Source organism: Ammospiza caudacuta, chromosome Z, assembly GCF_027887145.1.
Source record: "Ammospiza caudacuta isolate bAmmCau1 chromosome Z, bAmmCau1.pri, whole genome shotgun sequence".
NCBI classification, from domain to species: Eukaryota; Metazoa; Chordata; class Aves; order Passeriformes; family Passerellidae; genus Ammospiza; species Ammospiza caudacuta.
This window is the reverse complement of record NC_080632.1, coordinates 69,682,562-69,708,098: the sequence shown is the minus strand read 5'-3', so window position 1 is coordinate 69,708,098 and position 25,537 is coordinate 69,682,562. Positions and strand designations below refer to the sequence as shown.

Genomic DNA, 25,537 nt, shown 5'->3' with positions numbered 1-25,537 from the left:
AACATAAGGGCCAACTTCATGCTGAGTGTCACTGAAAAGGTCTCTGATGTGGTAGTAATCTAAGTCCACAACGAGCTAATAACCCTGTGCTTGTACTGTGTCTACAGGGTGAAACAGTTCTTGGAAAACCATTTCTCCCAACTCATACTTGCTGTGTTTTGTTTCATTCATGTTAGCTGTATTTTTTTTTTCCCTTTGTGGGGTTGATGAATAGATATCCCACTACCAAGCATCTGGCTGACCAGTGGAGTGTGTGGAGCTCCTCAGCCTGACATGTTTGCAAGTAATGATGGATCGTTTAATGTGGATATGCTGGGGACAAGCACTCTGCCTTTAAAGATGGTGATTGCCATGCTAGCCACTGTTTCAGGTTGGCAGGATTGTACACTATTGTTCATGTTACTCCAAACAACTTTATCATGATAGTTCAGAGATAGCCATTGTTTCATAAAACTAACTGTGATAACCAGATGTAACATGGAAATGAAAAAAAAAGTTTGTATGCGAATACTTTAAATATGTTTTCTTTAGCTCCAAATCCATAAATTTTAAGTGATCTCCCGTATGTAGGTAAGAAAGCTTCTGAAATGCCTAGTGTGTTCTCTGACCATTTATTTTTTCCCAATACTTCAGTGCAGATGTGCAGTAGGGTCTGGCCGAAGCTTTGGTTAAGTCAGTTTGAGCTGTCTGCAATTTCTCAGGGGCTACATCTCACAGGGAGCTGATGATTCAACCCTGTGGAGAAGAGATGCTTTAAATAGAATAGTTGACCAAAGCCCTTTCAGGTGCGCAGCTTGGGAAGGCACTATGTAGTCTCTTCAAACTGTAAGTGCATTTGAAGTCTGGTGGCTGTGCAGACTTCTGGGCAAGGACCACTTGCCCATGAGGCTGCCAGTTTGTGTGCTGGAGCACATCATAACAAAGACAGCTGCTGTAGGAGAAGAAAATTCTTACCTCTTTCCAGCTACTCTACTGCAGCTGCAGCCACTAGCTAGTGCAGGGTTTCCATGCTCTTAATGCATTGAGTTCAGTGTACAACCATTGCTCTCAGTCAGGTGCAGCTGCACCTTCTCAGCTGAAACAAACAATCTTGATAACTGAAAAAAGCTCCTTTTATGTGTTTACTTCTTAGTGTTCATAATGGGTGATGCTGGTGTTGCTAAACAAATCCACAACCTTCACTGCCTTTCCTCACATGAAATTAAAAATTGAAACAAATTCTTCCAAGCATTTAGGAATTTAAGGATTCTTTGCTGAAAAGCTGAGACATTTGTTTGTTGGGTTTTTTAATGCTATTAGAAAGTGGCTAATTGCCTTCCACTGGGTCTAAAGTTTGATCACAGAATAATATTTCTGCTTAAATTATGTTATTGAAGAGAAAGGTTATGCAATTTTTAGGCTGAAGTGGTGGCAGTGGAAGAGATCAACACTCTTGAATTTGTTTTAAGAAAAATAGTCATTTTATTCTACACTAGTAGTATAACATATATTCTTATCTAGACACACATATGGTATGTTATGAGTATGGCATAAAACTCCTTCGAAAGAGAAGAGCAAGATTTTTTTTTAAATTTAATGCTGTCATTCATTGTAGACAGCAGCTTATAATTATACAGTCAATCATTCAGTAACATCCACTCCATGTTGAGTGTTCTGTTTCTAAGAAAGGTCCCCTGAGTAATTGAGTAACAGAATTGGCATTCTGTTGTGGTTATGTTAGCAAATAAGTTTTGAAAATTCAAATGTTTTCAATCACTTTGGTCTTTAAAAGCATGTTACATTCACAAGTGCAGCTATATGATCATGATCATAAAAAACCATCAGCTTATTCTAGTTAACTTGTTTAAGTATTTTAGTCTATAATAATCTGTAATAATCAATTAGCAGTTCATCAGACCATGTATTAAATTTTATTAATCCAGGATAATCTGTGTCATAAGTGTTTTTGATAGGAATTTTGACAAATTGCAAAATTAAATTCTGGACTGGCTGCATGTTCCTTAAAAGATCCTATGCATTTCTTTCTGAATGAGGAATGTACATCTGAACATTTGATCATTTCATTAATTTATTTCACTGAAAGTGAAATCCCTGCATTGTCTCATAGGTTCGTTGATTTGAGAGTTTAGTGCATAAACAAAGCAAAGCAAAAGTACTTGGACAATTTTGTATGTCCAAAATACATACACAGACTCAGAGTCAGTATGTTTCTACTTTGTTTTTTACTATTCTTTTGACCTGTCTCTAGCTTTTTGACTTATTTGTAGAATCTTTTGTGGAACCACAGTTCATACATTCAAAGATTCCAATTTAGACCTTATTTTATAAAATTCAAATCTTTCTCAAAGAGATATTCTTTAAAAAAACAGTAAATTCTCTCAGAAGTAATATTACCCAATTTTCCCCATTTCCATGGATGAAAGCTTACAGTTCCAGTCACAGTATATTATAGGTAACTGTGTTTTTAAAAACAAGACACATGGACTTTTTTCTCTTCTACCCAAAATTACTTAAAAGAATTATTAAAATGGATATCCAACAACACTTTAAAATTTCAAAACAAGACACACCTAGTTATCCAAAAAGTAATGTGGAAAATATCAGACTAAGTACAGTAAAAATAAAGAGAAACTTATGTTTCTAATGTATATGAACAAGACCTCAGTGAATACAAATTTGTAATTGCACAGTACTTGCATAATACTATATAATTTAGTTGCTATAATGGCAAAGATAAATACTGGTGTCCTGTTGGATTGATGAGGTGTTTAGAAAGTAATACATAATCTATCAGAAAACAACAGTATGGCAATTCAAATAACAGTTGGAAATAGTCTACATAACTTAAATTGAACAACCTACTTGCATGCAAATTCTGGATAATGACTGTGTAATGATTTCTACCATTTCAGGAAATGGTATGTGCCATACCTTTGTGAGATTTCCTGTATTCACACAACTGATTTAACAGTGACATGAAATAGGCCCATTCTGCAACCCAAATATGTCCACATACACTCTTACAGGCACATACACAGAAGCACAGAACTGTATCAGAAGAAAATCTCACACAATTATCAGTGAAAATGAATCCCAACATGTATTTTAATTTTGTTTTATAAGTGCTAAGGTATTCATTTAAAATGGGAAAAGGTAGCCCAAACTGAATGACAAGTTGAACATGAGCCAGCAGTGCCCTGGCAGCCAGGAGGGCCAAGCGTGTCCTGGGGGGCATCAGGCCCAGCATTGCCAGCCAGGCAAGGGAGGGGATTGTCCTGCTCTGCTCTGGGGCAGCCTCACCTCAAGCACTGGGGGCAGTTCTGGGCATCAGAGTGTAAGAAGGTTATAAAGCTGTTAGAGAGTGTCCAAAGGAGGCTGAAAAGATTGTGAAGGGTCAGAAGGGAAATCCATACATGGAGTGGCTGAGGTCACTTTTCATGCTCAGCCTGGAGGACACTAAGGGGAGACTTCATCACAGTCTGCATCTTCCTTCTGAGGGGAGCCAAGGGGCAGACACCAATCTCCTCTGTGGTGACCAGTGACAGGATCTGAGGGGATGGCCTGACATTGTGTCAGGGGAGTTAGGCTGTGTATTAGGAAAAGATTCTTCATCCAGGGGTAGTTGTGCATTGGAGCAGACTCTCAGAGATATGGTGTAATCCTTGGGGCTGTCCTGTGTAGTGCCAGGAGTTGGATTTTGATCATCCTTCCCAACTCAGGATACTCTCTGATCCTGTGATTTTATGTTTGAAATAAAACCATGAAAATCAGGTTTTGGATGAGCCCTATGAAGTATGGACCAATCCTGTAGGTCCATACAAGAAGTGTTGGACGCAGTACCTGACCCCATGCCTCTGACTGACCAAAGCTTCCCGCAAGAACTATGGCATTTTATTTCTATCCAGTGTGGCAATATCCACCAGGAATGTACCTGCACAAGCATCCTGTTTTCCTGTTTGCTGAATTTCACAACCTTTTGAGAATAAAGCTTGAAACTAGCTTGGAAAAGAACAGATTGACCTGAATTAAAATATAATATTTATGCTGTCTAATGCTAGCCTTTTCTCTGTTTTATGGAAAAGCATTCTCAATCCATTGGATTTTCTACTGTAGAGATTCTTGTCTTCTAAAAATATTTAATTGCAGCTATTAACAGTGGAGCTTTCATACATAAAGATCAAATTTAAATAGTGATAGATATTACACACACATATGTATGTATATACCTGCATATATAAATTGACATGTATACATATCTCTGTGTGTATATGTAATCAAAAATATATATAAATAAAATGCAGAAACACAAATATATATACACAAAAATATATATAAAAATACATATATGTGAATGTATATTTATATTTTTTTTTTTAAGTTGAACCACATGATTTTGTTGGAGGCAGCAGTCCTACTGAGAGTGCTCTTCTCATCAATAGTTTTAGGGTACCATGCAACACACTGTGAACACTAAATTAAAGTGCAAATTCTCTTGTGTCTAATCTCCTGCCCGGAAGGGTCCTCCTTCCCTGTCTCACAGAGGATCACAATCACATTGCAGTATCTGAAATAGGCCTGGATTATGATAATTTCTAGTACAGGGAGACCAAAGTTCTAATGTCTTCAGCCACAACCTAAGTAATTAAGTTATGGTAATGGTATTGGTTTGATTAAACTATCAGATTTCATTAGTCTCTCAGTTTTACCCAAACTGAATTCTGTGAAATGTTTGAAGAAAATGATACCTTGATTGTTAAAGGATTGAGGCCAATGTCTCAGTTGCATATTATTTCTTCACAAGAAGCAATGTATTGAATCACTATTGTCTTAAACTTATAGATTTATTGGGTTTAAACCCCTTTTAACTATTCCAATCCAAAGCCAAAAATAAACGTTACTGAGATTTTCCAGCTTACAAGTTATTTATAATTACATCATGCTGTTAAAGCAATGGAATTCTGTATTATATGCAGGTTTTCCAAGACCCAGAAATCATATTAAAGAGCATTAGCAATTATGGTGTTATTGCAATGAATTTTCTTGCCATTCTCTTTTTCATTATAAAAACATGATGGCATGTAAAGACTCTCTTCCATCAAGCAACAAAGAGCTGTTGAATGTGCTTGTAATCCGTGTGAGAGAACCATCATGAATAATGTTATATGAAGGTACAGATGAACAAACTGGCTGATTATTTAAGAGTTATTATTCAAGAGTTTGCACACTTGGAGGCATAGCTCCTCAGGAAAAAAAGAATGTTTGCTTGAAATAATGTCACCATTTGTTTTAGGCTATTTGATCATTCCATGGAAGGATTCAAAAACTGGGAGTTTATGACTACTCACTGCTGGAGTGAAAAAGCAGCAGGTGATTGGATCTTGGAAATCTGTGACACTCCATCTCAGCTGAGAAATTTCAAGACTCCAGGTAGGACTCTAACATTTATGTGGGCTGTGTGAATTCTGAAAAGTGCTTGCTGTTTTCCACCTTTTATTTACAGCTGGAACATCTCACTGGTTTTAGTGTGAAGCCATAGCTGGAAAAAGCACTATCTAAATTTGTTATCAGCACACTCTTCATTTTTATGTTACTGTTATTTACCTTTTAAGATACATGGTCCACTTTTGTTCTGAACTTATTTCTGTGCTTTTTTTAGATGATCTGTTTAAAAAAAATTAATATACAGATCAGTCTTACTCCATCACTGTTGATAAAATTGAATGAGAATTTTGATTCTTTATTTCTACTCTACTTTAGCTGTGTTATGTTCCAATAGCCAGTCTCAACTTTTAAAAAAAGGTTCTTTGTCCAGCCATCAAATCTATTGTCCTATTGCCTGACTCGCTGGTCTACATAACCTGAGTTTAGTTTTTTAGGATAGTAAACCAGCAATCATAAGCCAAATTTGAAAAGCTTTTACACAATATGTGGTCGATATGGTCTAATGAAAACCAAGATAAATGATGATTTTCAAAATTTCTGAGCAGAAAACATCTTCTAGACTCTGGTAACTTTTTACACCATGGCCAGTGTTATTTAAATGTTAGCTGTATAATCATGTGGTTAACTTTAGGCGCAGCATTTTGAAAATCTTGATTATCTTCCCCTAGAGCTCTGAAAAGAAACACCAATATTGCCAGTGTTTTAAATTTCACTTTATCACCACTGGTGGCTTCTCACCATAGCTTTCCAGCTATGATTTGATCTTAACCAAACGATGTTAAATGCACCACTAAATGAAAAGCAAGGTTTCCAGTACACTAAAAAAGGGGTACTCACTAAATGTCTTTGGAAAAGCAGCCACAGAGAATAAGCAAAACTAGTCAGAGATTCAGGAGGAGGTTTTGTGTTTGTGGGTTTTTTTTAGTTTTCAATGCTTTAGAATTTGATAGACAGGGATGTATTAAGCAGCAAATAAGTAATTTAATTTTAATCAAATTACTGAAAAGAGACAAAAATCAAGTATTTTCAACTCCATTTTACACTTGTCATTCCTGACACATCCAGGAACATCTCTGGTGTGAAGGACAAGTTAGAGTAGCTCTTCACCTTTGTGTGTACTGGAACCCATTGGTTCCTCCAATAAGGCATCAAGGACAACGACAGAGCAACACATTTCAGCTATTTCCCTCTTCCCTGACACACGCCTTGCACTAAAAAAGAGGCAGCATGGAGCCATTTTGCAAACTTTTATTCTGGACAATCCTCCAGCTATATTGTACAGGCCTTTTACACTACCAGGATGATCTCAAAGTGGCCTGCTACATTTCCAGCTTTACATTTCAAGGTCTGTTCCTGCACAGTCCTACACACTACAACTACATATATAGTTATATAGGTTTATTGATTTCAATACATTATGTATAGTCTCTCAGTGCTACAGTAGCTAATCTAATGGAACTGATTTCCTTTCCTCCATCAGAACTAAAGCCTAAAGATGCAACTCTGGAAAAGGCACAGTAAGGCTAGGGGATTGGGAGAAAGGGGTCTGTAAAACCTAGGGGTGTGGAGGAAGCTGATTTACTGACAAAATCCTGCTGGAGAGCTTATCCTCTACTTTTTTTTTTAACCACAATGTGAAACACTGCTTGAGACTAGTTTGGTTTTTGTGTGCATTTGGTTTTCACAAGATGCAGTGTGGTTGTGAATTTGGATCCTGGTTCATTGTATACTGTCTAGTAATGTATCCCCCATCTTTCTAGAGCAGTGGTTGCCCTCTGATGAAAGCTGTCCAGTAACTCTTCTGTTCAAAAAGATTTGGAAGTGCCTGCCATATGTTAGTGGTGGATAAATTCAGCTGTTTGGGCATATCGGGATTAGTCTCTGCACTGAAGAGAACATGAAGTAAACAAAAGGTGCTTAAACGTAATTTATGCCTGGTGCCTCTCCAGTTCATGGTGCCTCTCCAGTTTATCACCATAGCCTGCAGTTTATCACACTGATATCATCATCATGCCTGTTTCTTGTTTGTGTTCTGTGCATGTGTTTACTCAGCTCTTGAAAGGTCTTATAATTTAGAGTCACCATTTTTCTGTAATCAAATTAAAAAGGACCCAATGTGTAATCATATCCCTGCATTAGCAAGGTAATGCCATATGTATTACCTGAAAAGAAATTAAGAGTCCAGTTCATGATAGTAATGCATGTGATTTCTACATTTAATTCTGAAGAGTTTATGTTTGCTCTGAAACATTGCAATATACCCTTTCTTCTATAGATACAACATGGGACTTTTGTTACACATTCTAAATACAAGCAGGGAAAGGATTATTCTAGCCAGATTACCTGATGGAATCAGCCAAAAAATGGGGAAAGAAAGATTTTGGCTTAAATGGGCATACTTTGTTTATTCATTATAAAAGTGTGTGTGTGTGTATATATACTTAGTTATCGAAAATATTTTCATTGTGCAAATTAAACCCACCTTGAGGCAGTCCTAATTTATTTGCTGGCAAGTCACATGAATTTTTCCCCTCCTTATTTACTGAACCATTCTTAAAAGGCAACTAATCTCCTGGGAGACCCTACATTATTCCCCTTGCTGTCCTTTTGCATTATATATGCATTCAGAGTAATCATCCTTCCTGCAGTGATGTTAGTACAAGATCTTCTGTATGTGTAAAATCCAAATGCAATGTGCTGTTCCTTAGGAGCATCTTTACCTGTGGTTATTTGTAGTAGGTTCTTGCAAATACTTTTACCAGTGTTCTGGGAGAAATAGAAAAAATTATATTTTTCTATCTGAGTGAGTTTTGGCTCATAGTAAATGGGGATAAAAAGATCTGAATAACTTAGCAAAACAAACAATTTTTTAAAATTGCATCCAATATATTATGATTTGTACGCTCAGGAAGTGGTTTAGAACACAAAAAAAGGCAGGGACTGGATATGAAGAAGATGTATCTTTGAAAGGGCTATAGAGATGACTGCATAGTTGGTTAAAAATTATCTCCCTGTGTGACTTCATTTTAAAAAGAAAAGTGCCATTAAGGACATAGTTGGATCAGTCTAAGGAACATCAAGACGTAACTTGATTCCCACATGTCTTTAAAGGAAGAAAATGCATAATTTGGATCTTTTTAATCCAATGGGTCTTTAGGAGTTACATGTCTGTGGGTAGGAAAAGAAATTGAAAACAAAGTGTATCCAGTTTTACCACGAAGGTAATTAGCCAACAGTTTAACAGCAGGTGTGGTAGATTCATCAGCTGTTAATTTTTTAAATCAAGATCAAATGTTTCTTTAAAGAAAGTAATAATTCAGATGTAAAAAGTTGAAAGCTACTATGTGACACAACTGCCACATGATATAGTTTCTGGTTTGCAGTTTCTACTCAAAAACTGAATATACAGCAGAGAAGGTTTCATATGAAGTGTAGAAATTTTTGTCTCAAAAAGATTAAATTGGATTGGCAAGAGACATAGAGATAACAGAGATTTCCATCTTCAGCCCTAGTATAAGTTATTTAAAATAATTAGCTTATGATCTGTCAGGTAGTGTATTTGGGTATTGTTGCTTAATGCTAGAAGTATGCATGTACGAGCACAGAGATACTTGTCTTTGTCATGTCAGTGGAAGCTACCAGATGACACTGGGAAAAATCTACAGAAAATCTTGTAAGGGTCAAATTAATTTGATTTTATAGATTGAGAAGTCCAAATGAATAATATTTCAAGTTACTGAATATCATTAAAATGAAAGAAGAGGAAGATTGCTTGAATTTAATTTTACATGAAGTATACTACATTATTTTCTTGAAAAGTGTCATACCTGGATTACATTTCTTATTAAATAATAAGTTCTCCTTGCAAAGAGTTTTAACCACAAAACAGCCTCCAAATCAGGATCATTGAAATTCTCCCTGCTTCTCTGATTTCTCATTGTTCTAATGAAAATTTGACACTTACAACTAGCTCTTCCAGGACAGAGTAACATAACCAAGATGATGGGCTGATACCAAACTTTGTTTGCACCTTTTCAAGTAGGGATGTGGTTTTTATGCATCTTTTCTTTAGGCATTATTTCAGGCCTGAATGCTTTTGCTCTTTCTCCAAATTTTTACACCTAGTAGTATAGAAAGAAAGCTGGGGACTGAAAGTTCACCCTTTATGTTCTGATAGCATGAACTGATGACTTGATACACCTTTATATTCTTATTCTTCCCCAAAAAAACTTACCAGAAAGTCAGATAATGCTTCAGGTGGTCCGATGTTTTTTTTTGTCTTCATTCAAATATTACAAGGATAAAATATCAGTGACGATTGCAGACAGTGGAGTAATATATTTGCCAAATAATTGGCACAAATAAATTAGAAATTATGCTGATTTGAGGGGGACAGTGATGTTCTTCCATGGAAATTTTATGAGGAGATGTTTCTTGTTCATCAAGTTGTGTCCTAAAAGTCAATGAAATCCCTTCCTTAAGTCAAAATTCTGAATACAGCTACTTATCTAAAAGATCTCAAATAATAATTACTTGGACAATAGTGTTCTGAGGGGATAGTGAAATCCAGAGCAAAACCACATGTACATATTCCAAATAACTGTATGCCCAGATAATTTGTTTGTTGTTTATATTGAGTTCAGCCCATGGGGCAAACCTTTTCTAGATTACAAGATATTGGAGTGCAATGAAAATACAGTGTGAAGATATGATTGAAGAAAATATGCTTTCTCAGCTTATATTAAAACAATTATTGCACTTACTTGAAAAGCAATGTCTTCCATACCTACTCATAATAACATGCTTAAAAGTTGCATACTTTTGTAAGACACAGAGAAGAGTAGTTCTGAAAACAGTTTTATAATACTTAACTTCCAGGCAAATTGAAAGAGTGGTCCTTAGTACTGTATGGAACATCCATCCAGCCTTACTCACCAAGAAATGATTTTTCCAAAGTGGAAAGAGTGCGCTCCAGTCCAGTTGAAGACCCTACAGAAGATTATGCAACAGATGACTATTCAGGTGCGTACATTCATTTTCTCTGTTTGTGCATTTAGTGAACCCTTAACAGCTTTAAGGATGACCTGAGAATTGGCACATATAAAATGTTCAGTGAATTGGATTCTTCACTGAAGATGAGAAGTACTTGTTTCATAATTGAAAGTTGGGTCTTTGAGTTTGCATGCATTGAGTTATGTATTTTCAAGCTACTCTTAACATGCTATGAAGAATGTACTGTTTTGCATATAAGGATATAAAGCTAGGTGTATACTTATGCATATATATATGAGAAGAACATTATCTTCTACATGTGTGTTGTTTCTCACTGATCCCTACAGAAGTTTTTCAACCTTGTCATTAGACTTTAGTAGAGTTAGATTTTTAGCACTGCAAAATAAGTCAGTTTCTTACATGCAATCCAGCATTAGCAGTACCATGTGATGAATCTGAAGTATATCTCTGGCCAGCAAAAGGGAGGAGAAAGTTCAATTTAGTATTTTCTATTATTCCATTCTCCTTTCATAGCTTGTCAGTTGTGCAGTCTCTATTTTAGATGGACAGCTGCAGAACTCCTTGTTTTGGTAGGTAATGGAACACTACTATCTCTACTGTAAAGGTCACTAGCTTAAAACTTCTTAAGTTTTTATATGAAACAAACTCAACACATTTCATTCAGGAGAGATCAAAGATCCTGAAGGCTGTAACTTAGCCCACAGTCATTGTTCATCTGCATAAAGGGCAAGACTTGATGGTTCTCTCTTCCCATAGAAGGAAGTATCTATTTGAAAACTGTAAGAACTAAATAATCGAAAATACTAAGTTGGAACAGATCCAAAGCATAATCAAGCCTAATATGAGTGCAGGTAATACAGGGGACTGACTTGGGAATCAGCAAGTACTAGCTTAGGCTTTTGTAGTGTGTAGGAGCAGAGGGCATCAAGGCCCTGGTGTCTGGTTCATTGGCTCATGGTAGCCACTTGGACCAGCTGATACTCACTCGGGAACCAGGGTAGCCACTGATCATGATATTCATCATTGTCCTTCTTTTTAGAAGTTATTTTGCTAATCATTCTTAATTATGAATTACAGAGGTCTTTATACATTTCCACATGAAGTGAGGATGTCATACTTGTTTGAAAAGCTTGGCTTTTTTTCTGAATTTTTGAAGTCAAATCTTGTGGGTATTCAGGAAACCTCCTTGTCCAACCATCCAGGAGCCACTCTGGATGTCATACTCTCAACACCTGAGCTAGGACCAAGGTCCCTTCATGGACATACACCCACACTCACATAATCAGGCCAGGCTTCCTCACTAGCTCAACCCCAGTTTTCCCTTAGCAGAGTCTCAGACTTCCCAGTCCTTAGAATAACTTAATCTTGGTGCAATAACTAAATAACACAATAACAGCTTGAGCTGAGTGCCTCTAAGGAGAGACACTGAGCAAGGGAAACCGTGGGCTTTTGTACCCTTAGAAACATGAAAGTCTCACGGTTTCTGGCTCCTGCTGTGTCTCTACATGTCTGGTCACCTGAATGGTATGTCGTTTTTTATGCATAGGGTCTGTGCAGCCTCTTGCTTGGAGCTTCTGCCATCCAGAGCTCAATCTTGAGCTCGCAGTGCAAGTAGCAAACCAAGCTACCTGTGCTAGGTGTAGTCCTCAACAGAGGGAAACAGAGTAATTGCATTCTGCAATGAAATCATGTGTTTTAAGATGTCCCTTAAATGAGAAGTTTTAACCCCTTTGTCGCTCTGTACTCTGTTTTTATTACAGGTCCCTGTAATGCAGAATGCAGTAAAGTAGGGTGTGATGGGCCAGGACCAGATCATTGTACTGACTGTCTGCACTATTACTACAAATCTAAAAACAACACAAGGTAAGAGCAAGAGAAAAAAACTTCATTGATTTCTTATTTATGTCTCTTAAGTTTCTTTCCTCTTCTCTTCTTTACAGTCATGGATAATTAATTTTCCCCTGATTTTGAAAAATTTTCTTTGGAGTTTAAAAAAACCCAAATCCTAGCTAACCAGTATTTAAAAAACAGCTTTGGAAAACCCTTCTCTGATTAAATCCCCACCTCTTTTTTTTTTCTCCCTAAGAAGCTTTCTCTATATATATATGTGTTCATAGATTCTCATAGCTACTACAGCTGATGTAGTGATTTCGTGAATAAGATAGGAAGAAATGTAGATGGTTGAAATTATACTGTAGACTGTCTGACATATGCTGGTGAGATAGCATGTGTAGGGACATAAATGCAAGAGATCAGCTTGATACAGTGCTTTGAAGGCTTATATCTTAGTAAGTACATGATCATTAGAAAAGCAACAATGCTGAGAAATACTTCTGCTTTGCAGTCATGGTCCAGGAATGTGGTGGCAGGCTATTTCATTAACAATTCTGCCTTCTCTTCCCTGCTGTCTGCAGGATCTGTGTTTCGACCTGCCCACCTGGTCACTACAATGCAGACAAGAAACGATGTAAAAAATGCTCACCCAATTGTGAAACCTGTGTTGGAGGCCATAGTGACCAGTGCATGACCTGTAAATCTGGCTACTACCTGAATGAAGTAACCAATAGCTGTATTACCAACTGCCCTGACGGGTTTTACCTGGACAAGAGTTAGTATTTCTTGTTGGTTTTGTATTGTGGGCTACAGAATTTCATCTGGGGAGGTTGCTGGAATGCTTATGAGCAGGAAAAGTGTATGTTGATCTCTTATCCTTTTCCTTTTATTAAATTGTTGCCAAGCATGATCAAGAATATCCTGAATAATCTTCCTTTATTTTAAAAACCATGCTTATTGCAGGATGTCTTTTCAGCTGGGGGTACCTGGGAGTAACAGTAGCAGAACCAGGGCAGTTCAAGAGCAAGTCAGCTGAAGGACAGCAAACGTTGTCATACTTGGGGAAGGGACAGACAGCACCCATTCTGACGTGATTCCCCATTCAGCCAGATTGTATGGCCCCAGAAGTGAGAGCTGAGACACTGGCCAAGGCCAGTGAACCAGAGCTCTGCCAAACCAGGCTGTTCAGATGTAACATGGTTGCAAATAATGTTTCAGACAGACCTAAGCACCTCCAGTGATGTCACTGCCCAAGAGCAGCAATCCTCAGCCGTGACAGGTATCTGCCTTCAGCTTCCTCCTGTGATTGGCAAGTACACGGTCCGTGTTTAATTTCCAGCTTTGGCCAACAAAAATACATGTATTCAAATGGGCTTAAAACTACAGTGACATCTGTTATCTTTAGACTCCCCTTAGGAGATAAATATGTTCTCAGGAGCTTTGTTCATCTAGGTACCTAACATTCTGCTTTCTCCAGCATGAAGCTGTGTGCATTTTTTTGAGAATTAGAAAAACAGGTCCTACCCTAATTCCAGCATTTTCACTGTGTGAAAACTACAGTAAAGAGAACTCTTTCCCGTCCAAATTAAGACGGATAGATGAAAATTTAGGATTAAATGGGGAAATTGAGATTTTCTTCTTAAAATGGTCTGTGTCACTCACTGCATGTCAAAAGACAGCAGGGCTGAAGAGAGAGAAGGGGTTTTTTAAAGAAGGGATCTCCAGAGATAAAAAACCAGTTGTTAAGTAATTTATATATTTACTTTGTTAAGATCAGATCTGTTTATGCAGGTGTGTCTTTAGCACCAAATCAGGAAGACAGGACAGACTGCTGGCATGGAAGGTGTAAGATTGCAGGACAGTCTCCAGAACATATGGCAATTATTAGTACATATTCTACTATATGGGAAGGGGACTTAAGTCCATGTTATAAATAGTGAATGTAAATTTTAAGTGTTTATGAAAAATTTTTAATGGCCTCAAAACATATTTTTTTCCTGGGGTGCAACTATAACTTCAGATTTATGGAAATATTGTAAATCATTTGATATTTGATGGAAAAAGGTAATGATAGGCAGCATTTTGCTGGTTTAGTCTAGTTTGATGTTGATGTCAAACTAGAAAGTAGTAAGTCATGTAATAATATATTCATACAATTTTATCAAACAAAACTGACCAAGGTTTTCTGGGTTGTTTTCTTTTTTTCTCTTGTAGATAAGATTGTTTGTCGTAAATGTAGTGAAAACTGCAAGACCTGTGTTGAATTCCAAATCTGCACAGAGTGCAAGCATGGACTAAGGTAAGGAAATTATGTATGCCTCTAAACATAGTATTTGACGAGGTAGACAACTCTGGAGATGCACAATGAAGAACATCAGATAGCTGTTTAACCTTGCATGGCCCTCATTTCGTCTGTTCCAATGCTGCTTAGTCTGTAATTGTGATCCTGTGTGCCTATTTGGCTGACAACAGATTTTTAGAAGGCTTTTCATATCAGGTAACATAAAAGCCACAGTCATGTGGAAAGCTGGCTTCTTCAATTTTTGACCTACATTATGTCAGTGAAGGATTATTTCAGAAGTAGAGCTAATGAATTGTATTAATCTTTCTGATTTATTAATTTGGTAGTTAGAAATTATTTTCTTATCTTTATTGTATTTCTTCACATAGCCAGCCATTCACTTAACTCAAGCACTGAGGCTCAATTCTATTACAGTACAGTGATCATGTATTTTAAACAGCAGGTGAGATTTTTTTCCTTCAGAGGAGAACTTAATTATTCTTTAAAATTATAGATAAACATACAAAGCAGCAGCACACATTTCAAGCTTCTTTGTAAAGAATGACATTCTGGTCCAAGTAGCAAAGGCCAAAAATCATATAATATTTATGACAGATTGTATGCTGGCTTAGTGCCACAAAAATATGAAGTCAGTATTCAGTATCTGTAGGTATTCTTTTGAATACAAGTATTGTGTTAATGTTTCAACACTGAGGATTCCTATTGCATTAAAGTGGTTTTTCATCTTTTAGTAAAAGCTTTTGCTTCTAGAACATCAATAGCTGAATTCCTTTATTGAAATGGAATTGCTAAAAAATTTAAAACCTAACCTTCATTGTTTCATTTGTTCAACCTAACCTTGTTTTTTGGGCAATTTTAGCAAATAGTCATTTTTGGTAACAGTTTTTAAAAAATGTGTGTTTATTTCAGATTAATGGAGCCTTTCAGGACATATATTTCACATTCCATAGTTGTTCCATACTTTCTGCATTTTCTTGGCAGAAGCATCAATGAGCAGGGCCTTCCTTGAGTGGGTCTTGAGAGACCTGAATTCCAGATCTACTCCGTTACTGGCCCATTAAATAAACCTGGGCAAATTATTTTCTCATCTGTAAAAACATGATAATGCTATGTTTATTGTAAAGGTCTTTGAGGTTTTTCACTGAGGAAAGACAAGAGAAAAGCAGAGGTTATGAAGTTTTGTTCTATTCCTAGTTTATTTTCTAAACTGGGACTGAATACACTCTTGAAAATTGTCACTGGTGCTGAACTTACCTGGCTCTTGCTGGATCCAATCTGTAAAAACATGGTTAGCACTCAGAGTGGGAAACCCCAGAGCTGATGAACATTTTTGGAGAAAGTGTTAAATTGGATGAATCCTGAGATTCTGCAGAAGATGGTAAACATGGCAGAGATATCCTAGTTTAAAAAAATTAATTTCAAACAAACAAAAAACCCCCAAACCCCAGCAAACTGCTATAGGCACCATATAACATGAAAGCAATAAACAACTACTTCAAGAAATACATAAAAATGTGACTTATTACTCATATTTTGTTCTCTCTCAAAAGTGCCTGCAGGCAGAATACCTCCATCTGTAATCTCAACAAATCTCACAAGCCACACAGCATTTAGTTAACAAGTCCCTTAGCATTTTTTTAATGCTGACCCTGTGCCAAATTCCTCGATAATTGCATTTTACATGCCTAAATTTTTAGTGCTGCTTGTCATTGTTAATTTTTCTTCTGTCCCATATTACTTGGTAGTATTTATAAAGAGTTTGTAAACAGCTTCTTTACTCCACCATGGGGAAAACTGCTTTGCATTCACTCTTTAAGTGATTGGTGTCTCTAAATTTATGAAATATGACCATTGAAGGAAGCTGATGAAACGTAATATATGGGTTATTCTTTAATTAAAAGAAAATTATTGGCTTGTGCACGATCTTCTTGTCCTCTGTTGCCATTATCTGCTCTGTCCTTTTTTTCCTTTTTTATGATAGTTTGCATGGCACCAGATGTGCTATCCGCTGTGAAGAAGGAAAATACCATAATGGCAGAGAATGTGAGCCATGCCACCGTTCCTGTGCAACATGTGCAGGTACCCCACTGACATTTGTCTGCATAATTTTCATTCCTTATGATTTTACCTCTGATTTTATTCCACTATATACCACACTTACAGTATAGCATCATTGTTTACATGTGAATCCTTCATTCTGTTAGTAGCTTTTAATTACATTTCAAATATGGCAAACTTCTTTCAGCTAGCATAGAAATCTAGGTTTTTAATTGAAAGAGTTCATAAATTCCTCTTTCTTTTTTCTTTTTTTTTTTTCTTTTTCTTTTTTTTTCTTTTTTAAATTTTAGTAGAACTTACTATGATTTCCAGTAATGCCTTCCATTTTCTTCCAGGAATGGAATAATGACTGGTAGATTTTGTGGGAGCTTTAGAACTGCAGCCATGTATTTCAGAAAAAGATACACTGAAATGATGTAATTATTTATTTTAACAATGTACCTGCCTTCTAAACATTTCTCTTCTGACTAAGGTGCTGGAGTAGATGCCTGTATAAACTGCACACAGGGTTACTTTATGGAAGATGGAAGATGTGTGCTGTCCTGTAGCAGTGGTTATTACCTTGATCACTCTGCTGAAAGTGGATACAAAAGCTGCAAAAGGTATGATCAGTGGGTGATATATCTGATATTTGGCAGTATATTAGCTATTACTGTGTTGGAAATGACCACACTTATTAAAGATAAAACACTGTTGACATCAAAACTTAAAAAAAATACTTAATGCTAAGTAAATAAGAAAAATATTTTGGTTTTGTTGTTATTATTATTACCATTATTGTTATTTTATGATTTTTATTCATACAGGTCCTATAAAAGTATTTTTTCTGGTATATGTGTGTGACCTTCACTTTAAAGTGAGCCTTAGTGAGCCTGTAAGTAGATTTGCATAGAAGCATAAAATTTACAAATCTGACAGAGGATCTGCATTTTTTAATAGCAAACAAAAACAATCAAACTACAGGTTTTTTCATTGCAAGTTAGTTCCTATTTATAAAGACCATTTCAGTTCTTCTGCTGCATATTCACAAACATAGTGCAGGTGGATTCCAAACTACTGTCCAGAGTAGCTTACCTGACTCAAGTGCACAAATGACTAGATAAATTCTGGGCAAAGTTGTGCTGTGCAAGGAAGGAACATTTTCTCTATTCCATACTTTGTTAAACAAATATCATTTGTTGCCCTTTGGAATAATTTATTGTTGACTCAGATCTAAGCTCAGGGCAGAAAGGGAATCCCTGTGTGTTTCAGTGTGTTCTACAAAAAAAGGCAATCAATATATAATGAAAAGACAATGGAGCTAGATGGGTGGTGAAGGGACTGGGCACCATGTCAGTCATTTCTGTCCTGTGGCCTTAGTTCATGCCTTTAACATGCACATGTTTGCACCATCAGCTTGATACTTTTGCTGATTATTTATGCATTGTTGCAACACACTAGAACAATACAGCTGCCTAGTAAAAACTCTGGAATAGAAATTTGTTGATGGAAAGAAACAGGACTGAGTTGCAGGGGTAGTCCATTATTTATAATCAAAATTAGTAGTAGTAACATTATAGTACCTTGTACCTCTAGAAAGAGCAAACAAGTGCTTTGCAATACAGAAGAGGTGTCCTAGCAAGTGTTGTATTTGGTGAGGCCAGAAGGCCAACTCCTGCCATTGTCTTTCAGATGTGATGCCAGCTGTTTGGATTGCAGTGGCCAAGGAGACAGAAACTGTACAAGCTGTCCAAGTGGCTATAACCTAGACACTGGTGTCTGTGTCATTGGAACAGTATGCAAGGATGGTGAGTGCAAGTCTCTGAAAAGATCCATTTTATCACTGCCAGCTTCTTTTTTTACATGTACGGAGTTCGTTTGGCCTGCTTTTCTTCTTAAGTATGGTGTACATTACTTTTTAAAATTTTCAGGTGTGTGAAAAGGAGAAATTTACATTTGCATGTGCTAGCAAGATTAGTCACACCCATTTTACCTGAATTTTCCTAAAATAATATTTCCCCTTGCCAACAACCTACTTTTCCTTCCTTAGCATTTGTTCAAAAGCTTTTGCTTTCAACAGATTTTTATATGAGGAACCCTAGAGTACTATTAATAGAATTACATTTATCTATCTCGGCACTTTAAACTCTGAAAATGCTGGTAAGTAAAAACAATTTAAAGCACCCGCAGGATTGCTTGACTTGTATGAAAGGGTAGTGAGAAAAAAGGGATTCTGAAACAGGGAACATACAATTTAGGGTGGAGATTTGAACTTCCTTCAAATTCTCTGTAACAACCAAGATAGCCTCCTTACTGCATATGATTGTCTTAATTATTCACTAATAATAATTCCTTTTAAATGTCACAATTACAGAAACATTTAGATAACATTGTACTTCCCTAAACATGTTACCGTGTGAATTACTTGTAAATAGAGCCTAACAAGACCAATCCAACAGGAAAATCATATCAGAACAAAGTCTGGGAAGATACCTGACATCGGGTATAGTAAAACCTAACAGTGACTCTTGGGTCCAGCTTATTTCCACTGGATTTACTAAGAGTTAAAGAAGACTGTAAAAAGAAAAAAGAAAGAGCACAGGCATGAGTCTTATTCCTGTGGACCTTTGCACTTCCTGTTGGAATATAGGCTCCCAAACATTGAAAATTATCCTGTTCATTGTAAAGTTACATTGCAGATATTGGTGAACTAGTCATGAGCCCTTTTCATGTCTGGACATTGGAAGAGTTATTGTCTTAAGCAAGTCCAGAAGAGGACAGATATACATAGACAAATTCAGAAGTGTAATCGTAATATGGTATTGCAATTGATTTCTGCAATGCAAACATTTGAGATACCAGTTTTGTCTTTGTACAGCTGCATAAATCCATCTTCATTTGTACACATGCAGCCTCAATCACACCCCTGTAGTTCCCACAGGTGAGGACACCCCATCTCAGTACTGTCACCACCATTCTTCCAAATGCAGCTCTCATGGAAGGGCAGCACATGGATGTGCAGGCCTTCAGGCACTTGCAGTGCACCATGCAGGATCACACCACACAGCACATGTTCTCAGCAATCATGGGCAACAAGGAAAGTCCAGGAGGGTGTGGGGTTTTTTTTTCTGCTAATTTGCAAAAGCAGAGATTTCAATGCCTTACAATGAACTCACTCTATAGGATTTGCATTTCTGTTGAGAATTTTTTACTCTTTTTCTGTGGTTTTATTGTTTTATTCTTTTAATTCATAAAGATTGAGAACAAAATCCTTTGCTGTAAACATCACTGTATTCTAATTATTCTCTTTCTAATCTTTTTTTCCTTTTCATAAATGGATACCAATCATTCCCTGTTGGACCACACAATATCTCTTCCTGAAAAAAAAAAAAATGCTGTTGACTGAAATTCCTTTTGATGGACCAAATTTCCTACTTCCTGCTCCTGAATGGTCTCTTCAACCAAATCTGCATGTCTGACCAATTAAACCTTCCTCCATTGTACACGCCGTGCTCTCCAAACCTTCAACCTCCCCTCCTTCTCTTGCTGCTACCCTCTGGAAGCCACGGAAGAGTCCTGGGCCGAGGGAGGATTCTGTATGCTGGTGAAAAAGAACAATCTCTGCCAGAGGAAAGTGCTTCAGCAATTGTGCTGCAGAACATGTAAACAAAAGGGGTGAACTGACACCTCCCAGCATCCTCCTCCTCCTGTTGACTTACAGATTAATTCATATTACTGAAAAAGGAAAAAAAAAAGAAAGAAAAAGAAAGCAAGCCACCTTTCTCCCTCTCCCCCCTCTTTGTCTGGGGAGATGGCGAACTGTTTGTTGGAACTTAAATGGAAAAACTACAACACGCCTACCTTTCATAACTGGGTGTCTAGAGCTGAGCATCCAGGATCACAGAGTCAGTATTGTGTGACCAAAGCATTTGATGCCAAAATTAACATTTAACTCTTGATTTGATTTCCTGTCAACGTTAGGATTATTCCTGTTTTTTGAAGGCTCTTTTTCTTCCCATCTTTCCTGCTTCTTTCCACTTCAAGATGTTTAAATAGTGTTTCAAGAATACAACACAAGTTTACATGGATTAAAACTAAACAATACAAAAAAATTTGCATTAGTCTTTTTTTGTGCTGTATGTATTGACAGGGGGAACTTGAGTTCCTGAGGGGATCAGAAACATCATTAGTGCAGGACTAAGTTCTACCCCTTTTCTAACACTATTTTAAAAAATGGAAAGTGAACATTTCTGCACACCTTTCCTACTTCCTCTGCTGTATGCTTTTTTTTGTATCACATGCGGTATGTATATATGTTTGCCCAAAATGTGGTTTTGGTCATATAGATTTCATTTTTAGACAGGTGGCTTATTAACAGATATGCTAGGATTTTTATTTTATTTTTTTAAATTGTCAAAGCTATTTCAAATAAACATAAGAAACCCATTGTTCCTGTAGTGGACAAATTTAGAATATACTACTTCTCTTGATTTGCATAAGTGAGAGTAATGTATATGCTCAGCAGTCAGAAAACATTGCTAACATGTAAGAAGTATTCATAAATTATTGTTGTCTTGTATTGTTCATTTAAAAAGGGGATATTATCATACAGATATGTGGAACTGTTTCATAGTGCCCATATGTAAATGCCAGTGTGACTATATACAACAGGATGTGTTTACAGGACTGGATTTATAATTGTGCCAAATACACCTCCAGGAAAAAATTGCATATAGGGCAATAAATCAGTGGTTCTCTTGGTGCCATGATGGGACTGAATCTGCCTTTAACTGCTCACAGTAGAAATTTCAGCAGGAGTAGTCCTGCTAAGGCCAATGGAGTTACCTCGCTGTAAAATGGTCCTGAGTGATAAGAGAAGTGGCCCCAGCCTCACTCTTTTTCTACCCAGGCACATGGCTGCCAGTACAAATTTCTGTTTAATTTGTCTTCTTCAGCTTCACTCAGCATACTGTTCAAAAGACAGTCGTTTCACATAAAACAGCAAATTGAACTTCAAAGATACTGTTTACTGGGGATAATACTTAAAACATGCAAAGTGTCTTTCTCAGTTAGTTTTCCAGAACACACAAACAGAAAATGGATTTCAGCTGTTTAAGCATGTAAATCCTGGAAAATAAAGGGGATCAAAAATGACTGTGGATGTTTTACAAACTAATTCAAACCTTTAGAGGTAATGTCCTCTTAGCAGAGAGCAAATAAACTATTTCAGTATGGTTCAGTATGAGAGAGTGCAGTTAAGCTCCTTTGGTGCCCATTACAAATTTCCTGATAAACATTCAAATTTGTGCTAGTTTAACTACTAGTCTGTTACTGCCTCATTTCTCAGTATAGCGTGTTTAAATAGAACATAATGCTTTCAAAGTTTAAGTTAATATTATATATGTTATATATAAATATATATTCACTATTGAGATTTAATTATGTAATGGATTGTAAAGAATCTGTTTGGATACTTACAAATGTCTCTAACACTATTATAGAGAAGAAATTAATAACTTTGTTTTCTTTTAAAAAAAACTGACATTGTTATAACGAAATCCATTTTTACTGAAAAAATACTGTACATGTGTAAAATGTTCAGTTGTTATTTGTAAAATAGGGTAGTTCTGTTGTAATTGATACTGGCCAAAATCAATGTTATTCCATATTTTATTTTTTCTATTAAATTAACCTAAATTCCTGTTCTTTTGGTCTGAAAAAACATGTTGCTCCATATATTAAACATCTTTGTTGAAGGATGTAGGTAGCTCTGTGGTATAGAGCACTTAGATATCTGGGGATTTAGTTACAGACTTCTTTTAGTTTAAGTGATCGAATTTGTGATTTCAGAAATACCTGGTTTAAGTGGAAATCACTTTTTGTGTAGTAACACTAGAGCCATATGTTTGTGATGGGTCTAATCTGTTGTGTGTTCAGGATTAAAATCAGAATTTGCAACTACCTAATGTCTCAGGCAGTTGAGAAGGAAGGTCTCATCTCTGCAGTCATGCAGAGAGGCCTCTTGCACAGCGCGGTGTCAATGTCTGTTCTCGTGCTCGCCTGCAGTGCCACTCAGGGCACAGCCAGAGTGTCCCTTCAACAGCACCTCCTGTGCCAGCCCTGCAGGGTGAGCTCCTTCACTGGCACCAGCTGATGCCCCTGTCCATTCACCACTTAGTCCCACAGCCTGAGTGCAGAGCAAAAGGGCAGTTTGTCCATATGTTCACATGGCATGTTAAGCACATTTGAGGCCATGTAAGGAATTTCCTGGAAAAAAACCCCACCACTTTTTGGCCTTAGGCATCTCATTGTCACTGACCTGTTTTGACCTGGTTTCAAAACAAGGAGTTAGTCATCATTCCCACAGTTTCCCTGTGAGTCCCCAGAAGCATGCATATGTGGGATGGCGCATTCTTAGCAGTAGTTTAGTGAGACCACACCTGGAGAAAAGGTTGCCTACCTTAATAAAGTGTTGTATGAAGAACTGCTTGTTTCTGCTCCCACCTCACCTTCATCTTCCAAATGGGCAGACAAGTAAGGATAAATCTGTGATTTAGGCTGAAAACTGGAATTTTCTGGTGTCAGCTCAGACTTTTTGGCGATCCTTCTTTGTTTTGCCTTAATAGCTGTTGTCAGAGACATGCAAAATTTGTAAGCAGCCTCTATCTAGTACTTGCACTAGAGGATCACTGCAGCAGCAGGATTGCTATTGAAACTTAGCTTGTTCCCAGCTGCAGAGTTTTCTTAGGTGATTGCTCCTCCTTATCCGATTCAATGTTGAGTAGTTTGGTGTGATCGGTATATCACACTTGATGGTGTGCAGAAAGGATACAGACTATTTCAAAAAAACCAGAAGATACTGAGTATGAACAAAATAATAATTTTCCCTATGTCAGGGAAGACTGTGTATGGCATCATTTTAAATCTGCTCATCAATTTCATTTTATTTATATCACAAGTCAGAAAGAAATGACAAATTGAAGATGCCACTATAGTTAGAACATGGTATTTCCCAGTTCAGGGATATACTAGTCTAGGAGAAACCTTGATTTAAATGCAAATTGGACACACTTGTAGACCTTTTCTTCACTAAAAGTTCCAAAGTTTTTAAATAAAGACAACTATGGTCAAAAAGCAACAAAAAAAAGTAGTCATACATGCTTAAAAAGTTTACCATGCCCCAGACCTTCAGAACATCCTGCAGAAGCCTGTTATGTGAGAGTGTCATGTTATGTTTCCTTTTCTGCAATGGATTTCCAGCCTTACTCCCTTTTCAGCTGCAGCTCTTCACCTCAGCCACACACCAGTACTGTAGGATCAGATGCCAGAAGAGGTCAATGGCAATCTTGTGCTTCTGACCAGCAGCTCCTGGGATGTTTGGCTTAGCCCCTGCCTGCCCACCCGCACCTGTATCCATTGGCACTCCCTGCCTCGTCCTGGGGAGGCTTTGCAAACTTTCTCTCTGTGAAGCACGCTGTTTTCTAGTAAAGATTTCCCTGTTAGACCTTACAGGCTACCTCAGTCTCTGCTGTGACTGCAGCTTTCCAATGCCATGCCCAATTCCTTGCCACTGAACCTTTTATGTAATAGGCTGCTGCTTGTGGCACACTGCTGATCCCAAGAGGTTTGACAGAGGTGTGAGCCAACCTATGTGCAGAAGCACTAGAGATACCTACAGCAATTTCACCCCTCACTAAATGCAAGTTACAGCTGTTGATGACCAAGTTAATTCTCTTCATAGCCATCTGTTACTTTTTAATGAATATATTCAATGAACTGAATGGTTGTAAGAAGGCCTATTATAAATTCAAGATTCCTGTAAAGACATGTAAGAGATTGCTTGTATGAGTCAAAGCTTTTAATTTGCAGTGCAACTTGCTGAACAATAACTTGTCTATGATTCATTACCATGCCTTATATAAGATATGCCATTGTACTGTCAATGGTACAGAATGAACCAAGAAAATTTTGCCATTAGATTTTTGTGCAAGATATTTTAAGCAAGCATTAAAAAAGTTTTACAGCATACAAATAAAAACCCTAGTCAAGTTTTCATCAAAAGGAAACTGATGCACAACAACTTGCATGACCTTTTCCAGAATAGGGAATTCAATAAGTAAAAAAAAAAGGGGTTGAAAATATATTTTTGCTGAGCATTTTCTTTACTAGAGAAAAAAAAACTATTTCTGTTTAATGTAATTTTAATTACATGCCTTACTTAAACTAATTTGTGAGATTTCAGGGTTTTATTGAAATATATTATTATCTTATTATTTACTACCACCTGTCATGATGATCTGTTGAGGCTTAAATCCTCCCCTTTAGCAAGAATTATGGAGTTGTGAGTGTAGTGTCCCTAAGAACAAACTGCAAATTGAAATTATACTGAATAACTTCCTTTCTGGATTGAAAAGAAGTGTTTGTGCATAAGAACAGAGACAATTGTTACTTCTGCAATAGGAGTTGTAGTCAAAGGAAAACATATTATGGGAAGGAAGCTCTGACTATTTTTTAAAAATAATTGGAGTAAGCAACAAGTGCAGGCTCTTTGTGCTGCACCAAAGGCTGGACTTTGTTGGGTTTTGGCAGCAAATTCATGAGCAGGTCATATATTTGCTGCCAAAGATGACCAGGGAAGCTTAGAAGAATGACCCTCATACAATCATCTATTGGTTTTTCTGAGTGTTAATGGGATGGATTTGTTGAAGGTCTTCTGGGAAACCAGCAAAACTTTTCAAAGCCAAAAAACACTCAACCATCAGAAAATGCAGTAGAGAGCAATGAGGTGATTAAGGACCCATTTTCCAATCAATCTGGCAGTGAGAAGCCAGAACACTGATGAGCAGTGAGTACTTATTTACCCAAGGAGAATTGATGGCTCTATCATGCAAATTCAACAGTAACACTGAT

At 37.0% G+C, this 25,537-nt stretch overlaps 1 protein-coding gene across 2 annotated transcripts in view; it reads left to right on the top strand.

The window, feature by feature from the left end:
• Positions 1–25,537, top strand: part of PCSK5 (proprotein convertase subtilisin/kexin type 5) — a 226,691-nt gene that overhangs the window by 151,291 nt on the left and 49,863 nt on the right. The window contains exons 13-21 of one of the 2 annotated variants that reach the window (XM_058824333.1): positions 5,291–5,427; positions 10,321–10,464; positions 12,216–12,318; positions 12,870–13,063; positions 14,503–14,587; positions 16,572–16,669; positions 17,121–17,250; positions 18,320–18,435; positions 20,191–22,324. In XM_058824333.1, coding sequence (XP_058680316.1) covers positions 5,291–5,427; positions 10,321–10,464; positions 12,216–12,318; positions 12,870–13,063; positions 14,503–14,587; positions 16,572–16,669; positions 17,121–17,250; positions 18,320–18,435; positions 20,191–20,306 — 1,123 coding nt within the window. In that variant the 3' untranslated portion in view covers positions 20,307–22,324. Of the gene's footprint in view, positions 1–5,290; positions 5,428–10,320; positions 10,465–12,215; positions 12,319–12,869; positions 13,064–14,502; positions 14,588–16,571; positions 16,670–17,120; positions 17,251–18,319; positions 18,436–20,190; positions 22,325–25,537 lie in introns of those variants that run through there. The other variant, XM_058824331.1, reaches the window with a different exon arrangement.